This window comes from Aulostomus chinensis, chromosome 5 (assembly GCF_037954235.1).
Source record: "Aulostomus chinensis isolate RoL2024-O1b breed Wild chromosome 5, RoL_Achi_v1.0, whole genome shotgun sequence".
NCBI classification, from domain to species: domain Eukaryota; kingdom Metazoa; phylum Chordata; class Actinopteri; order Syngnathiformes; family Aulostomidae; genus Aulostomus; species Aulostomus chinensis.
In genome coordinates, this window is record NC_141324.1 from 30,872,406 (window position 1) to 30,895,115 (window position 22,710).

The window sequence follows — 22,710 nt, forward strand, 5'->3', positions numbered from 1 at the left end:
AAACAATTAGATCATAATTCAGTGCACTGACAAACTTGTCAAGGCTTCAGACGAAGGCAGACAAACCCACTTGGCACTTGGTTACTCAGAAGGTAACGACTACAAGTGTAAGTAAAAAAGAGGCAACAAGTTTAGTAGAAAGTGGAGAAGGATGTCAGATGACAACAACAACAAATCACAATCTCCTTTTGATTTAAAGTAGTTTAGTCAAAAGAGAGCTCAGTTGCATGTGGGCCCTCAGGCCGGGGCCTCTGGAAGTTCCCAGGCTTCGCTATGACGACCAGCTTTCAGGAAACGGTAGTGAAGTTCCCAGCTTCCTCATTTGTTTGCTTCACCACCAGCAGTCAGGAAGTGAAGCCTGAGAAGGCTCCCAGCAGCGGAGGACTGCAGTCGCTCCAGCAGAAAGGTAGGTTCTACTACCACCCCGTCATGCGGCTTCTTAGTACCTGGAACCCAGTATTATTACATAAAATAAACCCATCTTAATCACAAAATTCAACCTCATCCATCAAAGCAATCTGGATTTATCTGTAGGCTTTGTTTTGTTTTAATGACTGTAATTTGTAATTTGTTTTGTTTTTTTTGGACAATTCACCCTAACCGAGTGTCCTGACATTTAGACAAAATTAAATTAACATGAGGAGCAGCAGGGCCCCGAGGCAGGGAGGCCATCTAGCAACCCAGGGGTCGCTGGTTCAATCCCCACTCCCCCCGGTGACCATGTCCAAGTGTTCACTTCATTTATTTTTATTACAATCAACTCAATAACTTCAATTCTAGATGTAAAACAAATGCATCACTGCTTGGGAATTAAAGACGACGTAACTTCTCCTCTAAAAGGACGAAGTGATTTGTGGGGGGCCGGCGTAGATCTGGAACGCTCCAGGCGTCACAGCGCTTGGACGTCCAGTTCTTTTCACTTTGGAATCACAGAACCTTGAATGTTAACTATTTGCGTTCAGTCCTGAGAAACTTGCCGTTTCCGTGCTGAGTCTCTGACAGCAGCCAGTCTTCAGCACCACTGAATCTGCTGTGACACGTCAAAGTTCCTCTGGGGCGTTCAGCTCTGAGGACGCCTGAACCAAGCAGAGGACGTGTGGAGCCCTGCGGTCCGAGAACAGCAGGATCTGTTTGTGACACACAGAGACCCCGTGCTCCAGCCGGGGCTCCACCCACAACCTTCTTGCTGGGGGCCACGGTGAGGACCACTGCTCCACCGTGCTGGCCCCCATCGTAGTTCTAACCTTTAATTAAACAGATTAGAAACCCACTGAGATCAGGATCTCTTTCACAAGGGTGACCTGGCTGTGAGGTCACCAGCCCGTCCTCGAACCGTTGAGCAAGTGACTGTCAATGAACGACAGCATTTCAGTACAAACTGCAGGAACTGGAAGAAACCCACAAAACAACAATTTAAGGTTTCCAAACACGGGCGCTGTTCGAAGGCCTCAGGCTGGCCGTGCCTCAGGAGAGAGCGCAGGCTCCAAGGGGAAGAACTTCAGGGTTCCAGTTCAGCCTGGAGCCTCTTCCATGGCGAGGAGGCAGCAAAGCTGAACGCTCTCTTTCTTAATTCAGTTCTTACCTGAGGGACAGATAGAACAAGAGTAGCACAAGAACGGCTGCTTGTTCTCTGCAATAAAGCCCGTGAACAAGGAGGAATCATGCACGAGAGAAGCTCATAAATGAGGGTGGGCCAATGTGCATATGTGGGGGGCTCAGAGAGGGCGATTCCTCCTCACGTACCGTTCAGTATCAAGGTGGTCTGACCCTGAGAGAGAAGCAGGTTCCTTTCCTGAACAAGAACCCAAGCGTGACCCAAAGGTTAGACCAGAATATTAATAAGGGCTCTAAGGAGAGCTCCTGATCTCAGACCGAACCCAGCTGTGTCACTGACAACCTGCTCTTTAGGTTCTCCTCCAGAGGTGGGCAGCGTTCTGTGGCAGCACCTTGGTTTCATCGGAGTTTAAAACCTATTCATCGGAGCAGCTTTCACATCTGAAAGCCTCATGGTCCCCCTTCATCTCTGGACCAGGAGCTTACATGTTTGAAGCTGCATTCAGACACCTCTCACATTTGATCCTGCATCACTGCTACGACCCTGGAAACATCAGCGGACGAAGAGTTCAGTTCAATTTTCCACATCAATTTTGATTTGATTTTCAAGTTTGCTTGTTGGTTGTTGACGCTCTTTGGAAATGTGTTATTCTTTTGCCAGCAAAGCCAGGGAGGGAGGGAGGGAGGGAGGAAAGAAAGAAAGAAATCTTTGAAAACAGAGTTTTGTGTTTTTTTAACAATACTAGAAGATTAAATGTCTACTTATGTAATATTAATTGGTAAAGTCTTGCGATCATGCATTTCTAGATGGGTGCTATGGCTCAAGGTGCTGAGGCCCCTCTGCTCTATGGGCACCGAGGCATTTTGGAGAACTGCTCACTTCTCTTGAGCAAACGCAGGTTTTACGCTTTTGTACAAGTGTCAGTTTTACTTCCTCATCTTTTTGCCGTTCTTGACCTCCAATTCTGTTCTTCTGTTTTCTCTTGGCGTTCATCGAAAGTGACTCTGTACGTTTGTATGCTAAGAGAACAGACTGAAACAGCTTCGCATCACTTACCAGCTGATTGGAGTGCTGAGATAAACGACTGCGGTAACTACGAGATCCCTGACGTAAACCTTCCTCTTCTGAGGGTCATTGGTAGTTTTTATTGCCTCTGTTTGACGGCGAGTCAGAAGCTGTGGTGTGTGGCGACACTGAGAGTTCCGCTTGAATCTCCACCTTGTGATTCAGTTACACGTGTGTCTTGCAGGATGTCCAGCACAGTGGAGTCCTCCAGACACACACAGGCTTCCTCCTCCCCTGGTGCCCCCCCACCGTACTCCTACCAGCAGCAGCCGCCACCGCCGCCCTACCCCGCAGGCCCGGACATGAACCGTTCCCCCAAGCCTGAGACGGCTCACACCGATCAGCCTGTTTCAGGATACGTGTCTTTCTACGACTTACAAAAAGAAGCCCAGACGGACACGGCTCCTCTCATAGCCTCGTCTTCCTTTGACGACCAGACAGTGCGAAGGGCCTTCGTTAGAAAGGTTTGTACTGCTTTGTGGTTGTTGTTTTTCTGGTAAGGGTTCCCGGAATGTGGGTCGGGGCCCCAGATGGGTGACGAGCATAGACGTGTGAAGAGAAGAGCTGGGCTGTGGACCCAGAAGAACGACGAGAGGCTGAATACTGGAGATGGGCCAGATACTCGGGAAACGAGTACCAGTGAATCTTTGTGATGATGACACAACGTTCCTTCACCTGTGCAGGTGTTCAGCATCATAACTCTGCAGCTGCTGTTCACCTTCAGCGTGGTGTGTGTGTTCACCTTCTCCAGCGTGGTCAAAGAGGCTGTGCAGACCCACCTGTGGGCCTACCTCAGCTCCTTCATCATCTTCATCGCGGTCGCCATTGCTCTCAGCTGCTGCAAATCCTTCAGCCGTCGTCACCCATGGAACATAGTGGGGCTGGTGGGTCTCACACACACACACACACACACACACACACACACACACACACACAACAAATACACCAAATGTACACTTTAAGTGTTTCGTGATCAAACAGCATCTTTACATCAGAAACAGTCAAACAGGACAAACACGGCTTGGGCAGTGATCACTGACCTTTGGTACCTGCAGGCTGTGGTGACAGTGAGCCTGTCCTACATGGTGGGAACTGTGGCCTCATTCCACAACACCACCGCTGTGGTCATCACCATGGCAGTCACATTGGTCATCGCCATGGCAATCATCGCTTTCTCAGCACAGGTAAGACACAGACTGAAGCTGCGAGTCTTCACGAGGAAGTCCTAACACTCAGCTGGACCAAAGAAACTCCACAGCAACACGTGCTGCACAAGCAGAGCCAGAATCTGAATGTTGGACGTCCGACACAAGTACAAGATGTTCCTTTGTACTTCCAGGTCTGATTCGAGGCTGATGGATCAAACACGTTCATAGAAGATGACTGTGCATTCCCTGAATGTGTAAATGTAGCAGTCAACGTACAATTATTAGCCTACATGGTTTGACATAAGATCATAGGTTTTTAGAATTCACAGTTAGGAAGCAAATTTCAGTGACTTTTCCAAAGTTTTCTTGCTTTAGTCATGTTATAATTTTTTTTACCAGACCTGGAAATCACCACCTTCAGTTCTCAAGTTGTTTCATGACTGTATGACAACTGGTTTAATCCAGCAGGTGACTGCTTTGGTCCCCCTGAACATCTCACTTCTCCTGATGAGGACATAAAAACATTCTTGCCTCAAAGGAATACATGTAAGAAACATGACTTCCCGTCTCTGCCTGCTGCAGACACGCTATGATTTCACCACCTGCTACGGGTTCCTGCTGATTCTGGCTGTGGACGTGGTCATGTTCGGCTTCTTCTCCACCTTCTACTACTCCTACATCGCTGACGTGGCCTACGGATGTCTGGGGGCTCTGCTGTACTCCCTGGTACGTCAAACAAAACGAGATGCACTCTGAGACACCAGTCACGTTGCTGTGCAGTAGATTCCAGGTGCTCCTGATCAAAGGTCAGGACGGGTCAGTTTACACCTGACCGCTCAGACCAGGGTCTGTGGCTGGGGAACGCTTTGTTAGTGAAGGCCCTCACAAAGATAGAAATACAGGTGTGTGCTTGGCTTACACTCAGCATCTGTTGACTGTTGATTGCCAAACTTTAGAATTTTAAGATCAGAATTCATTTGAGGGTCAAAGGGTTGTCAAACCCCTCGAGGAAAAGCAGTTCTCTGTACGACTGGAGTAAATAAATAAGTTGCAATAAAACCCATTCCCGGGTCAGTGAGGGATTCAGGCATCCAACAAGGCTTCTCCCTCTCTGACACGTTGATGTTTTGGCGTGCGTTTAGTTCCTGATGGTGGACTGTCAGCTGATGATGGGGGCAATGAGCTACCGCCTAGAACCGGAGGAATACATCAACGCTGCTCTCACGATCTACCTGGACATCGTCCTCATCTTCCTCTACCTGCTGGGCAGGAGGTGAAACACGTCACCACTGAGTCACAGTCACATGTCCTCTGCTTCACTCTACATTTGTAACTGGAGCCCCTTTCACACAGACGGAGTCTTCCGTTCATTTCAATCTTCAACAGCTATGAATGAAATAAAAAGAACTGAACTTGTGAATGCAAACAAAAGGCAACCTGATGTTTATTTGAACAGAAGTTAATAGAGTCCATGTCGATACAGACCGAAGAGGTTTCAAAGCATTCGTGTCACACCAGGATCATTCAGTCAACCCATTAAGACAGCTGTGCAGTTAAATGTAGAAAACACATAAATGTCAGATGCTAAATGCAATAAAATACACCCAAAATAACGATGAGACAAATAGTGCATTATTTTCCTCGTCCCTGGTTTTATAAAAGCGTCAGCAGCAAACAAGCGTCCCTGCAGCGTCTCGCAAAGTAGAGACAGTTTGAAAACCGGTCACAAGTGAGAGAAAGATTTACAGAGATTCATGCTTTTCATCACAGTCCCCGTGCTTTTCCTAACATTTGAGTCTGCTACCGACGACACAAAACATTCTAGACTGATCCAGGAACAGCGTGCAACCCTGCAGCCTCACCACAAGGAGGAGTAGTTGAAGCGGATTCGCAGCAGATACCTCATGCGAGTCTGGGCCGGGTTGTAAACGATGAACTCGTTGTAGAGAAGAGAGTAACCGCTGGTCTTCCCCGTCCCCGTCTTCACTCCTGGGCCCATTGGTACCATCACGCTGTCCCTGAGAATGACAGCCACACGCAACCAAAATATTAGAAACCCCTCTCAACCTGAACGGATTATCATCATCTTTGACCTTTCAAGGCAGAGCTGTTGGTTAGCAGGGGATCAGTTAATTTTTGGCGACTGGAAACACCTGGAACTGCTCCTTTTTTACTCTTTATAAAAAATGACAAGAGGAAATTATTAGATTCATGATTCTCCATCACAACACTCGAGACTAGGATCTGAAAGTAGTTTTAAACAGAAGTCCTACGCACTCGTTCTTCCACGTCACACAAACGTTCATTTCTCATATTTTAAAGCAGTTCATGTCGGTGCGGCCCATCATTTCCCATCGTTTCTCTCTCAGATTTTGTGGTGGTTGTTGGTGTGTAGCAGTGAAGTCGATCGGATTCATGAGCTGGACTCACAGGCTGACAGAGTTTCTGGGGTCCGGGCCGGTCTGTCCCACCCCCTTAGTGCTGTGTTTCCCAGCAGGCAGGTTGTCGGCCTCATAGTTGGCGTCGAGCAGCTCGTTACAGTCTCCCAGAGCGACCTGCACCCACACACACCCACACACAGATTCACTACATCACCCTAAGAGGCTGTGTGGAGAAGGATGTTGATTCCTGGCAAGTAAAGAGTTCATCATCACAGCCCAGCGTGATGATGTAAACCAGCAGTTCTGTGTGTGTGTTTTTGCATGATAATGTGGATGAAGGTCAACAGGGGGCGCTGTGAGCTGGACCCAAAGAACAACCTCTTATACTTTGAAGGCCATCTGGGAAATTGATTTTTCCCTTAGGACAAGTGCCTTCATGGGAAAACAATCCAGTTGTATTGGTAATACTTTTGAAAATACTGGCTACTTGAAATCATGGCGTGTTAGCGATAAGCCTTGGCAGCGGTCTTGACCTGGCAGCTTTACAGCATCTGGAACAATAAACACGAGTCAAGTCTCTGTTTCAAAGTGTCACAACACTGCTCTCCTCTGTTCATTCTCAGGAGGAGGAATTTTCCTTGAAGTCTTAAAAATAAATCTGACAGCATAAACAAACATTGGTACAACTTTTTGACTTTGGCATGTCATTAATGCCATAAGCGCTCCTCAGTGGTCAGCCTTCATCAAGAAACAGGCCTGTTGGAGTCTGGAGCAAAATTAAACAGAAAGGTAATCTTAAATCAAGCCAGAACTCATCATCATGAATCCCTGCGACACAAATGAGCATCGAACACAACGAGCTTCGATGGCCTAAAGACGCTCATGGCGCCCATCGATCGGCGCATCCCAAGTTGATAGCATTTTTTAAATTAAAAGGTGAAATAGCGCTACTCCTTCAAATCAGAAAATGTCTGACGTCGAGCAGACACTGCTGTTGACATCACCACGAACAAGCGAGGGAGGCAGATTAGAGGTTTGACGTCAAATACCTCACAGAGCAGCAGCAGCCCGACTTGGTTGTGTTGGCTGGCGAAGCAGTAGTTGGCGCTCTTTGATGACATGTCAGCAAAGTAGATCCCTTTACCGAACTGAAGAAAGACAAAACAGAGTAACAATAAAGTTGGGATGGATGGATGGACTTGTAGGGTTTCATGGTAGCAAACAGAATGCTAACGCGAATGCTAGCAGGGTATTCAGAGGCATCAAATAATTCAGAAAACATACTTGTTTATTCTTTGTCATTTGTATTTTGTGATTTAAACTTGAGCCTACTGAGGTGGAAGAAGATACAGAGTTCCTAGGTTTTAATCTATCATTTTACGTTATTATGTTGTAATATATAATGGGATATATTTTATATTAAAGAATGAAGAATTATTATTATTTGCAGATTTTTTCATAAGAGAAAATCTAATTAAAGACAGTCACCTATTAGACCTAGAACCTATTTTTGGGTCAGCGCCCTCCTCCACCCTACCATGTAACCAGTGACAGGAGCTTCTGGTGGCGCCACTCTGAGCCCCCGGCTGAGGATACCGACCCAGTTAGACAGGCGGGAACCGTGCCACAGTAGTGTCCTGGAACACACAGATACAGGGCGTCCTTCACCTCACAAAAAGCTTGTATAAAGGCTTTGTATGGAACTTAAGAGCAACAAAGAGAACAGCGCAGTTAAGGTAAGACACTAACTGTACTGATCCGATACCTGTTGTGTATCTGGGAGAGGAAATTGTTGCTCTCGCCGTCTCTGTCCACTGAGAAGATGTCCAGCACAGTCATGGTGTAGTCCTGATGGGTGGGAGCGTGAGTGGACTGGAGATACTGCTCTATCACCTTCAGATGGGAAGGATGAGACGCGGATGTAAGAGTCCAGAGGCTTCGGCCAGTCTTTTATTCAGGTTTTTCCCCTTTGGTTTGTTTAACACCTGTCGTTCTTCAGCATGCATCCAGACTACGACTCTCACTTTTACAAACTCCAACAAAGTCTGAATGACAGCCCATGATGTAGGAACTTGCAATCACAGGTGAGCCCCCACCCCCCACACACCCTGAGGAATGTGTCAGACTTTCAATTCCAGCAGCAGCAGACAGACCTTGTATTCGTGGCTGCTGGAGTCCAGCGGGTCCAACTTGCAGTGGAGGGAGTGGTACTGTCTGTCCAGAGGGTGTTCAACGCCGTCTTGACTGGACTGGACCATTCTTACAGCAATCTGTATGTCACTCAGAGCCTGGGAGACGAAATAAAAAAACAAATATGTCAGCACATGTGTCAAAGTGTTTCATAAACTGGGGTTACTGTGAGGCGGGGAGCGTCGATGGCGGTGCGGTATGAGCAGACAACTGGAAGCGTGATGATGTAGGACCAAAAATTCTCTGCAACAGCACAATATTACGCTTTAAATGGTACTTAGTACCACAATTAGCCTTTAACAAGTTTTTGATGTTCCTGTGAGTTTGTAGATTGCACTAGAAGGCACTGGGATTAACCCTGAATACACTGATGTTGATAAGAAACGACACAAAAACAGCTGAATCAGCAACATTTCTCATTGAGAAAAAACAGAATAATTGAGGGTCAACAATTAAACACAAGGTGACGAATTCAGAGTCACTTTACCTCCAGGAGTGCGATTTTTTCCTTCAGCTCATCTTCTGTGTGTATGAGAGGCGGAGTTTTCAACCTGGAGAGTTAAATCGTTTAATAAGAGACGTGCCTGTCATCCTTTAGACCTCGTCACGTTCCGCTGGTCCTTCCCTACCCAAAGTCATGTGGGATCCGAGTGTAGAACTGGTTACATGCTTCCAGCAGCTCGCGTCTGCCGCCCTTCTTCTTCAGACATGCCTCGATTCCCTTCAGAGCTGTGTAGCCTGCACGGATCTGTTCTGAGGTCAGCTTACCTGCAGGTACAAACAAGAAATCCTCATGTTAAAGGTATCAGCGCTTCTGTGTCGTAACACTGATGCAAATATGGCTCACATGCAGCTTACTGCCTATTTAATCATCATATTCAACTACAGCTGACAGGAAATCCTGAACTTGTTCTGCTCAATCTTTGGAACATCTTGGCTACATTTTAAAAGCTGTAAGTGCTCTGTGAAATAGAGTCTATGTGAGAAGAAATGAGGAGACAAGATGAGGAGATTCGGATAAATGCTAGCTGTAATTCTGATATCTCTGGACAGACCGAGAGGAGCTTTGCGGGTGTCAAACTTCATTTCCAGGACACACTCCTCCATGGCTTTGATGTCACAGATGAGCTCCAGGAGAGACTGAATCTTCACATCCAGCTTTGAGGTCATTTTTTTTGGTGCTACATCCACAGTGCTCTGGTTTTCCTCCTGGAACGCAGCAACATAACAAAACTTGTGGCTCTGCAGCGACAAGTCAGTTCTTCTACAAAGCCTCTATGGGCTTTGCCCTGCCCCCACCTGGCAGCAGCAGCACATTAGCATAGCGAGTTCGTACGGCCCCTCCCAAATGACGCCGTTGATATACCTTTGCATCCGTGCTGTAGTCCACGTACACCATGTCATATTTCCCAGCCACCTTCTCAAAAGCTGCCCGGTGTCCCCACTCATTTTTGGTTTTATCAAAGAACCTGCAGCCAAGGAACAAACTGAACAAACGCCTCCAAGTGAAGACATGAGGAATTTAAATAAACTGATATAAATGACTGACTTCTTCTTGAAGACATCTTTGGCTTTCAGCAGATCTCCACCGCAGGCTGTCAGGCTGTTCTGACCAACTTTGCCGACTGAGAAGACGAAGTAGAAACCACCATGATGTCATTACTCTGATGAAGTTCACAAAAAAACTCCAAACTGAAGTCATATTCTTTCATAAAAACAAAAACAGACAGATATCGAACTGCAACGCTTCATTAGCGCACAGCGAGCTCACCTCTGCCCCATCTCATCCACACGCTGAACAGCTTGGAGCTGTCGTCTTCCAGCAACTGAAGCAGGTAATATTTGTTGTTGTTAAACTGGAGGTTTGTCTGCGAAACGGGAGACGCGTGTTCATGCAAGATCGAATGTAGCAATGAAGCACGTGACAGCACACATTTAAAATGACCAAAAATTAATTGCTGCAACATCTCAGAGAAGTTCAGAAAATCATACAGGACTTTTATTTTAGCCACAGACAATTTCTCCAAATGTTGTTGTTTTAATCCTGCTATATTTCATGGCGCTTACCTGGTTTAACATCACGTCGTAGACATCATCTCCTTCGCTGTAAACATGAGCCTGGAGAGAAGACGCATACACACGTGATAGAGGAACCTCATCACCTCCAGCTTTAACATTCTCATGACGGTGCTCCACTTCTAAAAGGGGAAATGTGACTGAAACGTGCCTTCCAAGTTGGTCACACATGAACCTGGCTGGTGTGGATACAAACACCGTACCTTTCCAAGTTTGGCTTTGCACTCGGGGTCCACCGGAGCTTTACCCTTCATGACTACCGTCTTCACAACCTCTGTTCAACACCCACAGACCAGAAACAAAGCATCCCTTTAAAATGCAGGTTCCACTCCAAGTCCAAAGACCATGTTTGAGAAAAGTGTATTTGATGACTTCAAACAAAGCTAAGCAGCCCATCCACTACCATTCCCTGTGCTAAGCTAACTAGCGGTCAGCAGGCTTCTGTGGGTCTCAGCCTCCTGATGCAGCAGAGGAGAGAAGGGGACCAATCCTCTCGTCTGACTCTGAGGAGGATGGATGTATTTTGGTGTATTTCCAATAAAGTTGCCATTCCTTCAATATCACTTTTTTTGTGCTTATTTCCACTCCCAACTCCTACTTCATAAATCACTTGACATGTAGAAATTAGATGCAGCTTACCTCCATTCTTCATTTCTTCTTTGGGCTGTTTTTGGAGTGCCCTCTTGGTTTGCCCTCTTTTCCTCTTCACCTCAGGTTGCTCTTCCTCCTCTTCCTCCTCCTCCTTTACTTTGACAGGCTTTTCATGATCACTCGTGTTACCAGAGACGTTCACACCTTCTAAACACCAGAGGAGACAGGATAAAGACCCTGAATACCTGAAATCTTTTTGAACAAAAGCAACAATGACCAGAATCAAAACACCAAATTAAATTATTGTAATGTCTTCTCATCTTAAAAGATCTTGTATTTTGTCACAGAAATAAACACACACACACACACACACACACACATACACACACACACACACACCTGGTTTTACTGTCTGACAGCGGATCTGTCTCTTGTACTTGGTGACAGGGTTAATCTGGAGCATCTTCTTCAGGTCGACTGTGTAGGTCGACCCAGAGCCCAGGGTCACAGTGACGGAGGTTTTTCCTGAGGCGGCAGCGGAGTCCAGCAAGATGCAGTCTGAGGGCAAATACGGTTCCCACTGTCCCTCATCTCCTTTCCACTGCCACACTGCTCACACAGACCCAGAATTTACAATTGATGATAATATATAATTATTCATATTGCCCAGATCCTACAAGAATACACCGTCTAACATGAAACAACATTTTACATCAGTAATTGAGGTAGCAACTCTTTATATGAATGAATGAATATTTTATTTTCATGTCTGGACATTGGCATGACCCATCCCATATGGGATAATACAGACACATCAAATCCAACCAAAAAAATAAGGTACACATTCTGGAAAGTCATCTTCCAGTCACTCCTCCAGGTATCAACACACACGAACACACACACAGCCACTGATTGTAACCAGGGACAGAGAGAGGGCCCAGAGGTCCAGAGGACACCATTTCATCACCAGAGACGGTTCTTCATCAAGATAATTCTTCCTCTAAATTTGATTCAATTTCAGCTCATATAAAAATTAAAAAATATCAGTTATATGTAATTTTTCTTCTCAGATCCCATGCTTTGGAAATAAAGTCAGCGAGAGGAAAAGCATGATCAAAAAGAAATTCAATCCCAGCACCATCCTCCAGACTGAGTCAATCAAAGTGATGAGGAGGGAGGTTTCTACACACAGCTTGTCTGACATCCTGGCATCCAGGGCAGGACAAAACGAAGGGAATTTCATTCTCCCCAACATTCCCATGTTCTCTCTTCTTCAGGAACACCTCTGTGTCTTCCCGTTTCGATGTGCAGTGGTGATGTCCCACATCTAAGCTGCACACAGTGACTCCTACTCTTAGGCAAATTATATTTAACATATTTCTCTCATTTAAAATCCTTTTTAATAAAACAATAAGTTATATGTGGTGCAACTAAATATCCCAGTTTAACACAACGCAGGGGAAATTCTTGGTGGCGCATGGATGTCGACAAAATGATATTAATGACCCAACGGGCAGTGCCAGCTCATGGTAGCCGAATGGACGCGGTTGCAACGATAGAAGTGTTTCTGGTCGTCTATTGTCCTGCCACTGTGTCCGGACATGTCCCGAGTCCTCAGGTGACGGAGCTCGTTACAGGAGTCAACCTAGCGAGCGAGGGAGCTAGCTAGCGCCAGCAGACACCAACCTGTTTTGGAAGTCCGAAGTTCTTCAGTTTCTGGGGTTGTTTGGCTTTTATTTCTCGAACTTCTCATTCGCTTCATTTCGTGAATTATTTGTAAACCACGTAGGTGAAAACAGCGTAACCAGGAAGGGAAAACTTTCCTCAGGGCTTCTTCCTGACCAGTGCCACCCGCGGTAGGTTTCCGGGTTGTTAGCTCACTCGGTGGAAGAGGAACATGTTTTACTCCGGCGAATGCGTGCAGCTACAAACATCATCGTGAATAACAAGATCATAGGAAATATAATTCCATTCATCTTAATCCCATAGGCTGCACAATCTTTGGATGTTAATTTGTCAAATTTGACTGTACCCAAAAATAATGCCAGAGTGAGACGTCTTCTCCGTCCTCACACGTATGGAACAGAAGTTGGAGAGGAAAGGTTCCGCTTTACACTTTGCCCGGAATACCTTTGTTGAAGGCCTCAGTAATATCTTATGAGATCACACAGCGTGGCTGTAAACTACATTTTAGACTGTGCTGTTGCCTAAACACATCAGGTCACTGGCCAGCTGGAGACGACATGGCCTTCGGGAGCTACGGTAGTTGTGTCTTCTGTCGAGCGGCGGGTGTCCTGAGGATGGTGCGCCGGGTGAGTGCGGTTCGTGGACGGCGTTGAAAGCCGCATCTTCGGAGGTCAATGTGTACAAACCTGTTGCCCGCTCACATAACAGTCAAACAAGCAGTCATCAGTATTTCTTTGTCACACAACCGTAATGTTGCTTTTTCCTCAGTCTGTAAAACGTTTCGCTTCGCTTCGAATGTAAAATGCAGCTGCCCCCTTTGTCTGGTTTATATTTCGCCCATTTCTGTAATAATGTCATCTAAATAAAGCATTGAATGTCCAGAATGTGTGTTATTCTGCTATAGATTTCTCAATTACCGTGAATTTGATATCTTCAGGTAACAAGTGCAGCGCCAAAGCCAGAGTCCCAGGTTGACTTCCTAAATGGAAAACCACACAGAGACCACGATGGTTTGACCAACCTGAAAACCCTGCATCTACCTGCAGAACTCCAGATGGCTGCACGCTCCATTATCCGTGGTAGGTTCCTTTAGGATGAATGTGGAAACAAGCGCTATAGCAAACGTGTCTGTTGCATCAGAGATCTGTACATTTTTCCACCTGTAGGAGCTCAGGTGTCACGGCTTACCAGCCGCGCTCAAGACCTTACAAACCTCCTGTGGAGCAGGAAAAGAGCAGTGGAGGACTCCTCTCTGAGGAGGAAAGCTATGGCTCTGGAGAGGCAGCTCTGGGAGAACGAGATGGAGAAAGGAGAAGGTGGGTACTGAGGATGCATATGACCTTGACATGAACATGTTTGCTCTACTCCCTCTGGAGACAAGTACATGTGTTCTCTGTTGCAGATGTAGACGAAGAAGTGCTGGAAAATCGCATCAGGAGGAAAGTTTTATCTGAGCTGAAGAGAACAACGTACCACTGGTCTCCTCTGAAGTAAAACATCCGTCCAGATTTTTGCTGTCTTGATTTAGGAGGGCACTCAGATATGTGCTCAGTTATGGCCAATAACTTTTTTTTTTAATGAAAGTTTCAACAGAATAGAAATTTGATTTCTGCCACAGTTTTAATCTTGTCAAGTCAGTTTTGTTTTACGGCACCAAATCCCAACAAAAGTCATCTCATGACACCTAACAAGTAGAGCAGGTCGAGAACCTCCCTCTTTTTAAGGAACCTACACCCAACAGGTCCCCTGAAGAAGCACTAAACCTTCCTTTCAACAGGCAGGAAGGTTGAGCTCAGTGGGAACGGCCATCTGCTTTGAGCATTCGGGGGGGGGCAGACAAAGAGAGGGAGAGGATGGCGGTCATTTTAGTGGTGAACTCATTCTCAGTTTGATGCTAAATGTATGAAAAGGTTGATGTCAGTCAGGCTCAGGGGGGTGACACGTGTTCAGCAGCTTTATAACCGACGGTCGTGGTCGTGGCCATTGATTGATGTGATTGTTCCAGGTACGATGAGGAGTTGGGGGTGGTGTACATGGCCGCTCGGCTGGCTGGGGGCTACGCCGCAGTGAGGAGAGCTCTGAACGAGGTAGCAACCAGCGCACATGATGGCGTCCCTTCACTCAAGATAACCGTGGTCGACCAACAAAAGCAATCTTGTCCCTGAATGTTTGATGGGCTTTGTGTTTTTTGTTCTCGTTTCAGATAAAGAAGAGAGATCCCGACTTCGCCCCTCAGTCTCTCCTGGATTTTGGATCGGGGCTGGGAACGGTCGCCTGGTAGGTTTTCAATTTTTCTGATGCAGCAGCAAGGGAGTGCAATCCCAGTTCCCGTGGCCGCAGAAAATCCGGGAAAGAAAATCTCTCGTCCGTCTCCTGCAGGGCATCACACTCTTGCTGGGGCGACACGCTGAATGAGATGGTGTGTGTCGACAGCTCAGGGCCCATGAACATTCTAGCGGAGCGACTTCTCAAAGGTGCACAAACACACACGTCAGATTTTGTAATGTCAAATATTTCATCAGACAATGTCAGTGTTACTTGTTGTTGAGCAGGCGATGATGAAAAAGGCAAACCTCACTTCCAGAATGTCTACTTCCGACAGCTCCTCCCCGTGTCTCCAAGGGTAAGTTTCTCCTCTTGTCATATAAACTCCTCACGAGGATGGAAAGTTGCGCTCAGAATAAGTGATGATTCAGGGCTGTTCTTAACAAAAATCCTCAAGAAATTTAGTTTATTTGATATATAAAAGAACAACCTGACCTAAAAGAGGGAAAGAATTGATTCATATTCATGATATTACAAACTGGTCCTTCTTCCAGGTGCAGTTTGACTTGGTGGTCTCAGCTTTCACCTTGTCAGAACTTGCCAGCACGAAGGAGCGCGAGGACATGGTGGTCACGCTGTGGAGGAAAACCAGCTCCTACCTGGTTGGTTGAAAAAAAACCCAAAGATCTACTCGATCGTACTCGAGGATTTCTGCGACTCTTCTCGTGAAAACATCGTTCATGTGTGACAGTCAATCCATCAGTTATTCAGGCTGTATTTGAATCAAGCTACACAAACACAGTGGCCACTCATGAAGACATGATTGAGAATCTCACTTCAGGGTTGCCACAGCAGTTGAGGATATTTCATGTTGTAGGTGTTGGTGGAAAACGGGACCAAGGAGGGTCATCAGATTCTCATGGAGGCCAGAGACATCTTGTTAAAGGTATTCAAACGCAGTCTAATGTCTGTGGTGAATTTGAGTCTGAGGATTTACTTTCTGTAACTCCAGAATCGAGAGAAGACCGCCTACGATACCAGACCGGCGTCCATGTTTGCACCGGTACGTTGACGCCCAGCTGGCTCAGAGTGGCAAGCCGCGCTTGCAGCCGTCTTACAGCAGATGTTTGGTTTGTTCCCAGTGTCCTCATGAACAGGCGTGTCCTAAACTGGCCCTCAAGTTGGTCGTCCCCTGTAACTTCCAGCAGCCCTATCAACCTCTGCCTCTGCCCAGGGTAAGTTTGACTGTGGATTACCAATAAATCTTCAACACAATCAAGAACTTCTACTTTTGAGTCAGACATTGAAACGTGTGATTAACCCACATCGATGTATTTATTTATTTTCAGCAAGTCAACAATCACATAGAAAAGTTCAGCTATGTGATTCTGACACGGACACAACCAGCAAAGACGGGCCAAGACGCGGTGGACTGGCCGAGGCTGATCGCGGCGGTGCAGCCGAGGTCAAGACACGTTCACTGTCACTTGTGCTGCTCTAACGGGCAGCTGCAGCACCTGGTGGTGACTGCTAGCAAGCACAGCAGGTGAAGTTTCTCACGTCCCAGATAGCGTCTTCCTCAGCAGCGTCCGCATCCCTGTACCAGTTTAGGGTGAAAAGCTCAGTTTTGATTTGTCTGAAACTTTTACACACCTTGGCTGATACCCTGTTCACATGGAGGAAAAGTACCATGATACCATTAAAAATGGCTCCATCCCAGTAATAACAGCTGGCCTTGGAAGTGAATGAGCAAGCAGAGAAGAGAGGCGTAGGAAAGATGGTCACCATGGTTGAACACCTGAAATACGATCTTTGATCACCAGTAGCAGCCCATGTTCCGGGTGTCCATTCCAAAATATCTGCGGTTCCAACGTTCTGTTGGCCATGGTGCTGCAGGATCAAAGATGAGAAGTTGCAAGTTCAAACTGAACATTTGACCGTGTCGAGAACAGTGTTGTCAAACCTGTCGTAATCTGATTGATGTAAGGAATGAAAACTACGTGGACGCCGTCTGTACCAGAGTGGAGCTGACATGCAGAGTCAGAGGTCTTTGTCTGAAGGTGGCGTTTCATTTTCTTCCTTCAGAGACGTTTACCGCTGCGCCCGGATCAGTCACTGGGGAGATCGGATACCTCTCGTTCCGAAAACTGAAGACGACGTCCAGAGTGACTCCGAGTGATGATTTAACACGGAAGAGGACGAACAGCCACACATTCTTTAAATGTTTGAAACCTCCATCTGCAGACTTGTCAGCTTTTCATTAAACGTCTCTCCTTTCTGCAACTCTGCCAACTTGGACAACTGAGGAATGAATAATGCTTCGATAAAGAAGTACATTTCTCTAACAGTCAGGAGGCAGTGTGCACTGATGTCATCTTTATTCATTAAAATCTGTTGATTACTCCGTGCTTCTATTGAGTTAATGAGTGAACTTCCAAAGTATGATTTGCTTGTTTTTCACACTTCTGAATGTCTGAACACAGATGTTTTCTCATTTACAATTTATTTTTTGCATCATAGTAAATATGGACGAATAAACACGTTCAAGTTAAACCCTGTTAACTCCCAGCAATCTCTTTGAGGGCTGAGGTCAAGTCTGGATACTTGAACTGAAACCCAGACTCTAAAGTCCTCTTGGGTACAACTTTCTGGCCCTGGGTGAGGACCACAGCCCTCTCTGAGCCCATGACAGCATTCATGACAAAACCAGGCACAGGAAAGATGGTGGGCCGCCTCAGAACCCGTCCCAGTTCTTTTGTGAACTCATAGTTGGTGTTCAGGGCTGGCGCGACTCCATTAAACACGTGAGGCGAAGGCGAGCGGACGTCGGTGTCGGGCTCCAGGGCGTGAGCAATCATCCCTGCCAGGTCAGAGACGTGGATCCAGGGGAAGGGCTGCCTCCCAGACCCCAGAGTGCCCCCAAGGCCAAGCCAGAAGGGCAGCAGCATTTGCTTCATTGCACCACCATCACGACCCAACACAGCCCCTAGTGGTGGGAAGACAGGGAACATAAATACAAGGCTGCATTTCCAGCTAAATCTCAACGACCACACTTAAAGAATGAGTCAAACATCACCTGACAACCCTGACGTATTTGCCTGATTTACTGGTCGCATTGCTTCTTATTCATGAATGTATTCTTTTAGTTTCAGTTCTTTTTACTTTTTTTAAATCCTCTTGTATTTTTCCTCACCTTCATCTACTGCCAAAATCCATAAAGGTTAAATTACCAGAGAAAAAACTGTGCTGGACACAAGATTTATGTCACACCATCTCTGGGCATGCATTGCTGCATTGCTCACTCGTACGTACCAGCCCTGATCACCACTTGCTTGGTGGTATTTGTCACATTTTCGGGCAAACGTGCAGAGGCTTCCCACTCCTTGACGAGCTTAGATAGGAGGTCAAACGGTGTCCATTCACTGTCTTCTGTATACTCAGCTGTCAGACTGGGCTTGTAGCACGCTGGGGGTTAAGCAGTGAAGACAGAGGAAATGTTATCATCCATGGATTCTACCACCAAGCAGCACTGCGATATTTCAATGTGACAGAGGCGCACCTACACCTGACACCAGGACCCAGGAGCGAGGGGGACTGGCAGAGGCAGCGATGGCTTCAGCCAGGGCTTTCGTAGTGTCAATGCGACTGGAAAACAAATCTTTCTTGTAGCTGTCGTTCCACCTGAAAGAGTCATTCAGCTCCAGCTTCATTAAATCAGATGAGGCAGCAACTGGAAGTCTCACTGTGGAACAGTGATAAGCCACTACACTCATTTAAAGGACATTCATATTTTAGAGCTGAAAATATGAGTTCATTCATCACACAAGGATAAGCTTTTAGACATTGGTGGATCAGCTTCTCAAGCGCAGTACGCTTATTTTGTATTTTTGTAATTCTATCTTCTTCTTTTTTTAAAAAAAGGCAATTTGAATAAGTAACCTTGGACACGGAGTAACTCATTGATCAATGAAAGAATCAGATTCATGCAAAACTGAGTTCACCCTCACCATCGCAGCGGGTTCATGAGATTCTCCCCAGCCAGGTTGACAGCGCCCTCACATGGTGGGAGGCCGCTAGACTGCAACTCGCCCTGCAGGAGTGTAACAAGTTCAAATCATTCTACAGCAGGGGGAGGGCAACCATGCGCCATGGAGGGCCGTGTGTGTGCAGGTTCTCCTTCCAACCAAACACTTTAGCAGGTGATTCCACTGATTAACACTTCTGTGGCTGAAGGTGTGTTAATGAGTGGAATCACCTGTTAAAGTGTTTGGTTGGAAGGAGAACCTGCACACACACGGCCCTCCATGGCGCATGGTTGCCAACCCCTGTTCTACAGGGTTCACACACACACACACACACACACACACACACACATGCTTCCACCCATAAACTTCCATGGTGACTTTTCCAAAACTGAGAGGACAGTTTTTTTATGCCCGATTCTTTCAAATATTTGTGAACACATAAAAAATAGAAAGAAAAATCCATGTCAAGGTGTTGCCAGCGTGTCTCGCTACATACAAGCTACAAGGTTTGAAACACATCATCGACATGAACCGAACCAGATGTTTCTCTGCCAATATCGATATTTTCCTTTTACAAAACCTTTCCAGGACAAGCAGTCATCTGAAGAGTGGCTGGGAGGTGAGATGCCATCAGCAGTGACAAGTCCAATTCCCTCTAATAACCAATTCATCAGAGGTCATACCCATGTTATTTTTCCTGGACCAGGCTGGCGAGATATCACCGTGACCTCATGACCCTTGTCTCTGAGCAGGCGAGTCAGCTCCCGACCCACAAAGCCAGACCCCCCTCCTACAAGGAGAATAATGTACCAACATCAGAAGAAGAAAGATAGAAAATCCTGCTGTTCAAGGCAACAATCAAATAGAAACAAGGAATTTGTTCTGTATTTACCGAAATGTCGCTTAATTTGACTTTTATATTCCACATTAGGATGTTTTTACATTTATTTATTAGATGTAACCAGACTTGATGGGAGGGCTGAGCTTGTCGGGAGTAGAGCGCATGCGTCACACACATGATTACAAAACTAGTCTCTTTCACTTAAAATGATGATCAGCAAAGCTACGTAGTTTTCCAGTTGTAAGCACGAGGCAGACACAGTACTTCTACTTCAATCTCTCAGGTAGACATTAAAAAAAGTTAAGTTCTGCTGCAATGCTAACATGAGCTATCAGCTAGCTGCAACTTAGGGTTCGCGACACGTCACGTTGATCTTTGCCGAGTCGCCGACACGCCGGGGTGGAAGCACCTACCGATCAGGACCCTCATTGTCCCCCAAACACCGGTCAGTGGTCGAACTGCAGCCCGAGTATCGCTGCAGGTCTCAGCGTCTCGTTATGACACCGACTCTCTGTGAACAGTCGAGTTCGTTCTTTTTGGACTACGAGAGACTCCGTAGGGTGGCAGACGGTTTACGGGGACTTGTAGTTCTGAAGTTCAGAGATCACGACAAGTTCTAACAATTACGGCGTATCGTCTATAAAGTGTTTATATGGGAGTTTATTAATACTCATGAAGTACTGTGTGTGATGAAGTATTTCTTATTACTAAGTTACCAATTTTCATTGGGAATGAAGTGTAACCGAAACTGAAACTGTGGTACTAAAAGATTGCAATTCGTTTGATTAGAGGCTGTCTTTAGCTCTGCTAGGAAATATTGACTGTTTTTATAAAGCAATGCATGTGTGAAGTATTGTTGCAAATAATTAAAGATTAATCCATAATATCACTCCAAAAATGAGGAATGAAGAATCCAATCAATGCTTTGAATCCAAACCTTTCAAAAACAAACAAGAGACAGAAAGCGGAGGTTTGGGGTCCCTGTTCGTTTCATTTGATATTTAATCACTGTCGACATAAATGTTTTGTTTACTTGTTCATATATTTCACATATTTCGAATGTATTTATGAATAATTTGACGTTTTTTTCCTCTCATTGAGGGTTGACAACACTGTAACCCGCTACCGCCACCTAGTGGCCTGATTTGGAAGTAGACCTGGGGAGACGTCACACTTATCAAATAAAAAAACGGACACAAGAACAAAAGTAAAAGTAAAAATAAAATATGGCTCCATTCCTCTCAAGTTCTTGTTCCTGATTTACTTTAACAAAAAAAGATCAAAATAGTTTTCTACATAACACAATAAGCGCCCCATTGAAGATAAATCACAGATTGCCTTTATTTTCTTTAAAATTCAACCTCATTTCCCTTCTGTCGGTCCTGACGTCATTCAGACGTGACACTCATTCCTCGGTGTAATATTTTGACCAGGAGGCGTGAACAGGTTCTGAAGTTTCCTTTTATTTGTATTGTATCGCTTGTGTCTGTATTTCTAAGATAATTCTGCACCCTCGTCCTTCCTCCTGCGAACCCTGAATCTGCTCCTGCTGTGCTTCGGCATTCAGGTTTATCCGAGTATTTGATACCGCGCCACCACCGGAAGTTGGTTCTATGACGTCAAACAGAAGCACGTGGTTGATGAAGATATAAATTAGGCGCCAGCCTCAAGAACGACCTCTCTTCCTGGTCGCCGCGGTGAGGGCGGGTGGTGGTGGTGGTGGTGGTGGTCGTGATCGTGATGATGATGATGAGCCGCCACGACCGCCGCCGCGCATTCCTGCCCTCGGACTCGAACCCGGTAAATGTTGTTTCATATTTTGTTCAATTATCTGTGACGTCGACGGTTTGTTTCTGACAGCGTGCGCCTGTTTTTGGCGGCCATTTCCTGCGGCCTACCACCGTCAGCTGCTCCGCCAGGCGACCACGCGGGGCTGCTGGGACGCGGCCCAGCGGTCGCGTGCGCGGTGCTGTTGAGGTGTAGCGCGTAAGGGCCCGGCCCGCCTCACGGAGGGGGCCCGGCCCGCCTCACGGAGGGGGCCCGGCCCGCCTCACGGAGGGGGCCCGGCCCGCCTCACGGAGGCGCGTAGATGAGGTGGGTGTAAGCGCCCGAGGAGCACGCGCCCCCTGCTCCCGCGGGGCGCCGCTTGGTGCGCACGAGTCAAACCTGAATGATGAGTTGCACGTGAGTCCGTGTTTCACCTGAACCTCGTGATTATTCTGTCACTGCACTGAGGGTTTGACGCTGGAGAAGAACGGTTTTGCTTGAAGTCTGAATCTTTTCCCTGACGAGCAAATGTGTTTGTAGGCTTCTGCTGCTCCGGATCCAGTAGGATACTGAATCAACGGGTCCAGGTGGTCTGAGCCTTGTCGCTCCTGGTCACGTGATGCATCCAGCAGGAAGGAGGCCTGATGAGGGTGAGGACCTCCTGGGTCTCACCTGGTAAAGTTGGCTTGTCGTCCTGAATAAACTTACCTTCATGAGGAAAGAACAAGAGTCTGTGTAACCAGCACGAAGGGTTGCTGGGGCAACGCCCTGAGCCAGGCCTGCGGACAAGCTCCTTGGCGGACTCGTCCCCCCGTGGGCCCACACCTGCAGGAGGAACCGGAAGGGTCCGGTGCTATGTGATTGGGCAGCAGGTCTGATCCAAGTGAGAACATTTGGTTCTGCTGCCATGGTTACGGTGGTGCGACTGTTGCATGTTCTGTCTGCTTGTAGTTGAATCCAGAGTTGAGATTATTCACTTTGATGCACTGCTGTTTAGTCCTGGTTCCTCCACTTGAATCTGCACTGCTCAATAAAGGTCTTCAGAGTCGGAAGTGTCTGAGTGATGTCACTGACCTCAACTTGAGAGCTGACTCAAAAATCAAGGTTGTAATTTGGTAAA

The 22,710-nt window shown here is 46.6% G+C and overlaps 4 protein-coding genes and 1 long non-coding RNA gene across 6 annotated transcripts; 3 read left to right on the forward strand and 2 right to left on the reverse strand.

Moving 5' to 3' along the window:
- Positions 1-347: 347 nt before the first annotated feature.
- LOC147262158 (protein lifeguard 1) lies at positions 348-5,363 on the forward strand. 2 transcript variants are annotated; one of them, XM_086204600.1, is made up of 7 exons: positions 389-406; positions 1,909-2,121; positions 2,805-3,084; positions 3,304-3,504; positions 3,676-3,804; positions 4,351-4,494; positions 4,911-5,363. In XM_086204600.1, the coding sequence occupies exons 3-7, from the start codon at positions 2,806-2,808 to the stop codon at positions 5,043-5,045; spliced, it is 888 nt and encodes a 295-aa protein (XP_086060726.1). In that variant the 5' UTR covers positions 389-406; positions 1,909-2,121; position 2,805; the 3' UTR covers positions 5,046-5,363. The 2 variants fall into 2 exon arrangements, with proteins under 2 accessions (XP_086060725.1, XP_086060726.1); XM_086204599.1 differs by lacking the exon at positions 1,909-2,121 and having other exon boundaries at positions 348-406.
- On the reverse strand, positions 5,200-13,076 carry parp2 (poly (ADP-ribose) polymerase 2). Its single transcript, XM_086204595.1, has 17 exons — positions 12,693-13,076; positions 11,406-11,615; positions 11,055-11,213; positions 10,619-10,689; positions 10,407-10,457; positions 10,111-10,207; positions 9,889-9,964; positions 9,706-9,808; positions 9,395-9,548; positions 8,969-9,107; positions 8,827-8,890; positions 8,303-8,437; positions 7,915-8,042; positions 7,687-7,786; positions 7,199-7,297; positions 6,199-6,323; positions 5,200-5,786 (listed from the first exon to the last, which is right to left on the reverse strand). Exons 1-17 carry the CDS (start codon positions 12,766-12,768, stop codon positions 5,627-5,629), a joined length of 1,947 nt encoding a protein of 648 aa, XP_086060721.1. The 5' UTR covers positions 12,769-13,076; the 3' UTR covers positions 5,200-5,626.
- mettl17 (methyltransferase like 17) lies at positions 12,893-17,365 on the forward strand. Its single transcript, XM_086204597.1, has 14 exons — positions 12,893-13,318; positions 13,630-13,771; positions 13,859-14,008; positions 14,095-14,182; positions 14,698-14,779; positions 14,896-14,969; positions 15,072-15,166; positions 15,245-15,315; positions 15,512-15,619; positions 15,835-15,903; positions 15,970-16,020; positions 16,100-16,192; positions 16,307-16,503; positions 17,043-17,365. The coding sequence occupies exons 1-14, from the start codon at positions 13,250-13,252 to the stop codon at positions 17,134-17,136; spliced, it is 1,383 nt and encodes a 460-aa protein (XP_086060723.1). The 5' UTR covers positions 12,893-13,249; the 3' UTR covers positions 17,137-17,365.
- On the reverse strand, positions 17,308-20,391 carry sdr39u1 (short chain dehydrogenase/reductase family 39U, member 1). Its single transcript, XM_086204598.1, has 6 exons — positions 20,237-20,391; positions 19,666-19,772; positions 18,965-19,047; positions 18,517-18,638; positions 18,270-18,422; positions 17,308-17,943 (listed from the first exon to the last, which is right to left on the reverse strand). The coding sequence occupies exons 1-6, from the start codon at positions 20,250-20,252 to the stop codon at positions 17,516-17,518; spliced, it is 909 nt and encodes a 302-aa protein (XP_086060724.1). The 5' UTR covers positions 20,253-20,391; the 3' UTR covers positions 17,308-17,515.
- An 863-nt stretch (positions 20,392-21,254) lies between these two features.
- On the forward strand, positions 21,255-22,642 carry LOC147262162 (uncharacterized). The gene is made up of 3 exons (XR_015115979.1): positions 21,255-21,269; positions 21,391-21,623; positions 22,131-22,642. It is a non-coding gene; the product is annotated as an uncharacterized LOC147262162 (long non-coding RNA).
- Positions 22,643-22,710: the final 68 nt, after the last annotated feature.

Bases quoted from the DNA above. Each gene is read 5' to 3' on its own strand.
- LOC147262158 (XM_086204599.1), top strand. From the start codon at position 2,806: ATGTCCAGCACAGTGGAGTCCTCCAGACACACACAGGCTTCCTCCTCC. The intron at 3,505-3,675 runs GTGGGTCTCACA...TGGTACCTGCAG, and splicing joins CATGGAACATAGTGGGGCTG to GCTGTGGTGACAGTGAGCCT. The intron at 4,495-4,910 runs GTACGTCAAACA...GCGTGCGTTTAG, and splicing joins GGGCTCTGCTGTACTCCCTG to TTCCTGATGGTGGACTGTCA.
- parp2 (XM_086204595.1), bottom strand. From the start codon at position 12,768: ATGAAGCGAATGAGAAGTTCGAGAAATAAAAGCCAAACAACCCCAGAA. The intron at 10,458-10,618 runs GTACGGTGTTTG...TCTTCTCTCCAG, and splicing joins GCAAAGCCAAACTTGGAAAG to GCTCATGTTTACAGCGAAGG. The intron at 8,891-8,968 runs GTAGGGAAGGAC...TTAACTCTCCAG, and splicing joins CGGATCCCACATGACTTTGG to GTTGAAAACTCCGCCTCTCA.
- mettl17 (XM_086204597.1), top strand. From the start codon at position 13,250: ATGGCCTTCGGGAGCTACGGTAGTTGTGTCTTCTGTCGAGCGGCGGGT. The intron at 13,772-13,858 runs GTAGGTTCCTTT...TTCCACCTGTAG, and splicing joins TGCACGCTCCATTATCCGTG to GAGCTCAGGTGTCACGGCTT. The intron at 15,904-15,969 runs GTATTCAAACGC...CTGTAACTCCAG, and splicing joins CCAGAGACATCTTGTTAAAG to AATCGAGAGAAGACCGCCTA.
- sdr39u1 (XM_086204598.1), bottom strand. The intron at 18,639-18,964 runs GTGAGGGTGAAC...TGACTCTTTCAG, and splicing joins CTCATGAACCCGCTGCGATG to GTGGAACGACAGCTACAAGA. The intron at 17,944-18,269 runs GTACGTACGAGT...TCCCACCACTAG, and splicing joins GCAAGTGGTGATCAGGGCTG to GGGCTGTGTTGGGTCGTGAT.